The sequence below is a fragment of the Gouania willdenowi genome, chromosome 7 (assembly GCF_900634775.1).
Source record: "Gouania willdenowi chromosome 7, fGouWil2.1, whole genome shotgun sequence".
Lineage (NCBI taxonomy): Eukaryota > Metazoa > Chordata > Actinopteri > Blenniiformes > Gobiesocidae > Gouania > Gouania willdenowi.
Window position 1 is genome coordinate 8,779,059 of NC_041050.1, and position 6,000 is coordinate 8,785,058.

General features: G+C 37.4%; 1 protein-coding gene across 2 annotated transcripts in view; it reads right to left on the reverse strand.

Annotated features, from left to right (window-relative positions):
* Positions 1–3,429, reverse strand: part of LOC114466776 (glutaminase liver isoform, mitochondrial-like) — a 27,949-nt gene extending 24,520 nt beyond the window's left edge. Inside the window, exons 1-2 of one of the 2 annotated variants that reach the window (XM_028452498.1) lie at positions 3,081–3,429; positions 1,249–1,333 (exon numbers count right to left, since the gene is read on the reverse strand). In XM_028452498.1, coding sequence (XP_028308299.1) covers positions 1,249–1,333; positions 3,081–3,286 — 291 coding nt within the window. In that variant the 5' untranslated portion in view covers positions 3,287–3,429. Of the gene's footprint in view, positions 1–1,248; positions 1,337–3,080 lie in introns of both variants that reach the window. The other variant, XM_028452497.1, reaches the window with a different exon arrangement.
* Positions 3,430–6,000: the final 2,571 nt, after the last annotated feature.

Sequence of the window (6,000 nt, forward strand, 5' to 3'; positions counted from 1 at the left end):
TTTCTTCTCACTGTCACTAAATGCTTGTTGATGTGGATTTTGTTGGGTTTTCTCTTTCTTATTATAAGTTTAACATTTTGATAAGCACATTGAGATGACTGTTGTAATTTGCGCTATACAAATAAAGTTGAATTGAATCTTCAAGACAATCAAAAAGTGCCCAATATAGGTAGATTTATATAATAATGCAAAACTTTCTCAAGTCAAGCATAAACAGTCTTATGTAAATGTGACTGTCTATACCTGAGAAGACTAACATTTCCTCCCTTAACCTGTGCCAACACATTCATGTTTGTTGATATGTTAAGAATGTTTGACAATTTTGAGCTGGTGACAAACTTTTCCTTCCAGTTCTATTGACATACAAGAATAACAAGTAGCACTTTCATCATCCATTTTCTGCTTGAACCCTCTGTATGAACATATCCAGTCATCTGTGGTGAATCAACAAAGCACCTGTGTTGACACGTCTCCTCATCTGAAGGCTTATTGAGTTACCATAGACACCAAGGTCATCTGTGGTCTCCCTGTTTTTTTTTTTTTAATGGGATATGCTTGAAACAGAACAATTAGCTTTTGGCCTATTTATCAGCATTTTACATTTTGAGTCTGAGCTTTGTGACATGGTGAGATGTGGGTTTGAATCCCTGGTTGTTAATTTCATTAGATTTTGAGGAAGTGTTTTTACCCTGGCTACTCAGAAAGATTAAAGGTTAGGTTACATGGAGTATCTGAATTGGCTGGAGGTGAATATTGAGTCCATCTCTGGGAATTCACCCTTTCCTGTCATGAATGTGCCTTGACTCTCGCCCTGTGTTTGGTTTAATAGGTGTCACTAACCCTAAACATAGAGTACAGACCAGAATAAAATAGATGGGATGTTTTTACAGGGTTTGATCTTCTCACATTTACTTACACCTGTGATATGAATTATTTGAAATCTTTTTAAAGCCATTAAAGTAGATAAGATTGTATTCACAATTAGATACTGAAAGTCTAATTCATCTCTTCCCACCATCTATCTTTAGGACCATTACACTACGAACAGCTTTTAAAAGAAGTCACATCCAGCTGTAATAAACTTAACGTTCACATTACTGAACCATGTTGACTCAGTTCAAGTCACAGACACTTCTGGGTAAAGTCAATTCTACTGCAGGAGAGTGTGTTTGTGTGTCATGTGTCCATGTCTGCCATGGAAAGTCAACACAGGATGACAGAGGAAGTGCAAATAAAGTGTTGACTCACAGTGATGAACTCGGAGAGGGCAATCGTCTCTTTACCGTCCGTGATGGTGTAGAACAGTAGGTCTTCCATGGTGGACATGAACCTACTGCTGTCAAAGGAGCAAGAAGCAAACACAGCATGTTGTGATCTTTTAACGTCTGGCACAGGCTCCAATGGATTAAAATAAAAATCAAGTGCGTTTGCGTCGAGTAAAAATAATAGCGACTGACATCCACTGACATAAATTTTACATCAGCTTTGTTTTATAAAATAAATAACTGTAAATACAGCCAAACAATAAGCATTTTTTTTGTTTTACAGATTCAATATCTTGTAATCGGACAGTCCACATATTCTTAAAAGAAATACTCTCAAACATACATTTTCGATAGTTTTTAATCACTAGGCTCTGGTTGTTTTGTTTTGCCAGCCTTGAAAAGTCAATCATTAATCACAACAGTGTTTATACTGTATCATGCTTGTACCCTGTGCTGTAATTCTGATGCCATTATTTCGCCACCTTAAATACAACGTTCGATAACTTGAGTAGACATGTCTCCTCAGGTAAGCACAGAATTGACAACCAACACTACAATTTGTTTTGAGCATCAACAGCCAGAGTCAACTGAGCCATCGAATCACAGCTCGCGTATAAACAACATATGCAAACCAGATTAAGTCAATGTGCTTTACATGATGAACGGTGCAGCATTTGGATAACATTTAGTTTGACAATTAACAATAAAAACACCACATCAAAACACATTCAACAGTGTTTGAAATCAACAATTAAATTATCAAGTAATTTATCTTCTATTTTATTTAAGTAGTTAAATAAAACAAAAAACATTATTTTATGATGTTATGCTACTGAGTCCTAAAGGAACACGGATATTTTTTTTTTATTGCGTGCTCACGTATTAGTTCCACGCGAGCGTGTCAAACTAATACGTGAGTGCGTAAAAGTAGTTATAAGGGAGCACGTAATAGTTTTAAGCGCGCTTATAAACGTCAGTCATTGGCCTACATGCTCTGCTCGTAAGGAGTTAATCATGTTAGAGGATCTAGTAAAGCTTTATTTTAGCCTTAGGGTTAGGGTGAACAATTACCTTTACATGCTCGCTTACGCAATGCTAGTATCAAGTGCTAGCGTGTAACTTTTACGTGTGCACGCAATAAAAAAGATAAAACATCCTCGCCCTTTACGCGAACACGTATTAGTATCATGTGTTTGCGTAGAACCTTTACGTGAGCATGCAATAAAAAAAAAAATACATATATATATATATATATATATATATATATATCTCTGTGGCCCTTTAGGGGCTTCGTATTATGCAGTTTGTCTTTCAGTTAATTTCTACCGTAATTTCAGCAAATTCATTTTGTCTTTTTGAATAATATCTTAAAGTTTCATTTATTCAGGAAACTTTTTTTCCTGGAAGTTTACTTTGGTCTCCTGACATGTTTTGACTGTCAACTGCCAGTCTTCTTCAGAGGCGCCTGCTGATCACTTTGATGTGTCCAATGCTTGGACACATTTTTGTCCATGACTTCCGCATAATGTACAATAATGTTATTAGCAAAACTGTGTTCAAGCATTGGGCACATCAAAGTTGACAGTAGAAAAATGTCAGGAGACGAAAGTAAACTTCCTGAAAAAAAAAGTCATCTGAATAAATGAAAGCTTAACATATTATTCAAAAATTTTAATGGCAACAATGTCATTGTCAAGCCAGGCTAAAATAGGTGGTCTGGATTATTAAAACATACCAACACCATTGCCACCCTATTTGTGTGTTAGTAGTGTTTAAATTAACACATATTTGTTGATTATTAGTGGTTGGACCTACGTGGAGCTTCCTGGTTGGTCCTCCAGGTGCTGCTGATGAATTTCCCTGTGGGTGTGAGGTGATGCCCCCCAGCAGGGCACAAGCACAGGCTGCTGCGTCCGGGACAAAACGTTGCTGTCAGCTCCAACTCTGACAGAAAGTCCTGCATTCTTAAAAAGTTTCAAGATCCCTGGGTTTGCCGTCCTTAAGCTTTTCAGGCAGTGCATCGCGACAGATCAAATGTGAAACTTTAATAAATGAATGTGGCTTTGTTTTCCCCTCTCGAGCAGCTGATCAAGAGAGAAAGTTGTGAGCAGAGCCTCTGGGTCCTCGGAGCTTTATTAGCAGAGTCTGTCTTACTGGCTGGATCAAGTGCAGGCTGCAGCTTTTGGGGGGTGGAGCTGTCACACAGATTGCATGGTAAGGTCAATAACTTTCAGCCAGTGAAATGAAAACGGTGTTTGATTTAGTCCAACAGGTAGTGCAATCACTTAAGTGTTTGCATCAGGAAAACTGGAGCAACAAAACATATTAGTGTCATAGAACGTATTCTTGCGTCGGCAGTGCTAGTGCAGACCATGCCAAAGAAAAACTGACTAATAGAAAAAAAAACACTGTGTAAGTTAGAATACATGTTGTTTGCACTTCATCTGAACGCAGAAAAAAGATTACAGTTCAGTTTGGGACAAACCTTATCTAGTAGGCTAAGCTACGCGTCCTTGGACCAGTGGGGTTATGCCAGGCAATTGGTTTATTTCACTGTGGCTGCATAAAATGGGTCATCGATAGCCTGGAGAAATAACTGTAAAAGCTCAACCTTTGAAGGCTGTTAAGGAAATTGTATTCATTTTGTTTTTTTTAAAAAAAAACACTTGCTGGAAATTTAGGCAATAAAACCACCAATTAACATAAAATCAAAGGCCTGGAAATTAAGAAGAGGAATAGAATCAACCTATATCAATTGTTAAAATGCAAAAGCTCACTTTAATTCTTCCTGATGTGGAATTGTTGGGTTTTTCTTATTTGACTTATTGTTGAAATTGGCACTATATCAGGGGTGTCCTACTCATTTTAAATACAGGGCAGTTTGATATCATAAGGGCCACAGTTTTTTGTAGGAAAATTAGTAATTGTGCCCTAGTTTGCACTTGTGCACATAAAGTACAAACTATGTAAAAAATCGACAACATCCAAGCAATAACAAATATCAGTCTCGACACGATCTTCACTTGAAAAAATTAAAAAATTAAAGAAAAGAGAAAGTTTTGTGAGAATTTTGAGTTTTTTTCAAAGGTTTAACATTAAAAAATGACTGCAATGATGCGATATAAGCATCACTGTGAGCGCCTGTAAACGGACCTTGCCTTAAACTTCCTTTGTGTGTGACCAATTTTTATTTAGGGAAAATGTTATGTAATGATTTGAGCAGAATTTAAAGATTTTGTAAGAATGTTGTTTTTTTCAATTGTTTAACATTGAAAATGTCTGTCGTCATGCAATATAATTACATTAATAAAATTGTTAGCCCCCGCAAATATTGTTGAGTTTCATTTACACAATGAGTAATGTTTTCTCTGTCATTTTTACTTTCTCCTGTGGGCTGAATTGGATGCTCCAAAGGGCTGGATTTTGTTCCCGGATTTGACACAGTTGAATTGAAAATTGAATTTTGACACACAGTAAAATAATAACGATCAACTAAAGTGTCCAACAAGTGATTGTTCTGATTGACTCATTTAATTTCTTTCAGATCATCAAAATTGCTGAATTTGGATATTGTAGTGTAAAAAAGGTTGTGGCTATGGATACGTTAAACATATCAATAGACTGCCACTCTATACATACGCAGGGCCCCTCATTGGCCAGTTTAAGTCACGTGATAGGTGCACCACGTGACTAAAATTCCATCAGTTGTATTATAGCTCCTAATTATTTTTAGCTACCCTGCTAACCCTTTTATTTTAGCCCTAACCCAGGAAATACCCTAAATTGTTTTGTTTTTTTCGTATATGTATTTTTAAAGGTGGAATTAGCCGTGTTAAATACGTTAAAATGAAAAAACATATGTCAAAAGTGGGTTTCGAACCCACAGCAATAGACCACTCAGCCATCCTGACATGGTGAAAACAGGCTTATGTAGAAAAGGTCCAGCAACGTCATCAGTTGAATCCGTAGTCACTGGGGCTGTGGAGGCTGCGTTTAACGTATCTCTAGATACTTTCTCTAAAAAAACATAGATGGGGAGGCAGCCATGAGTAATGACTACAAAGGTTGTCTCACACCAGATGGATGATGTGGTGGTGGAGGAGGACCAAAGCTCAGAAAGAGATGGAGGCAGCAGGCAGGTGTACAAAACCAGTCCATGTTAAACCAACATAAACCAAAATCCTAAAAAAAGGAAAACTGGAAGCAGGGAACAAAAAACCCACTGTTGCACACAAAGAAAGTAACGTCAACAATGACCCAGCATCCACTCCATGTTCAAACACTCAGCTATATAGTGAGGGAGGCTTGATTGGGAACGGGCCACACCTGGGTGTCAAACACGAGGCAGCGAATCACTAACGACCCAAACACACTGACATCACCGAGGACACACGATCAGGAATACCTGGGAAGCATAAAAACATAAGAGTTAAGATGAAACATGACCCACAGAAAAAAACTAAGACTGACAGAAACAACTAAAAAAGGACCAAAAAGGATAAACACAAGCAGACCCTGACAGGATGTGGCCCCAGGCCCCTTTGCAGAAACTGGCTTTGAAAATATTAATTTTCTATTGATTAGAAATTTAAATATTTGGTGTATGTTTGCAGTGTTGTCACTGATATGACCAAAAACAAAAAAAAAAAAAACTACACTGAAAAACCACGAAAAGAGGACTGCATTACCTCTAAGTGTTAAACTCATACGTTATTACTAATTTCAGCAGTGGTTC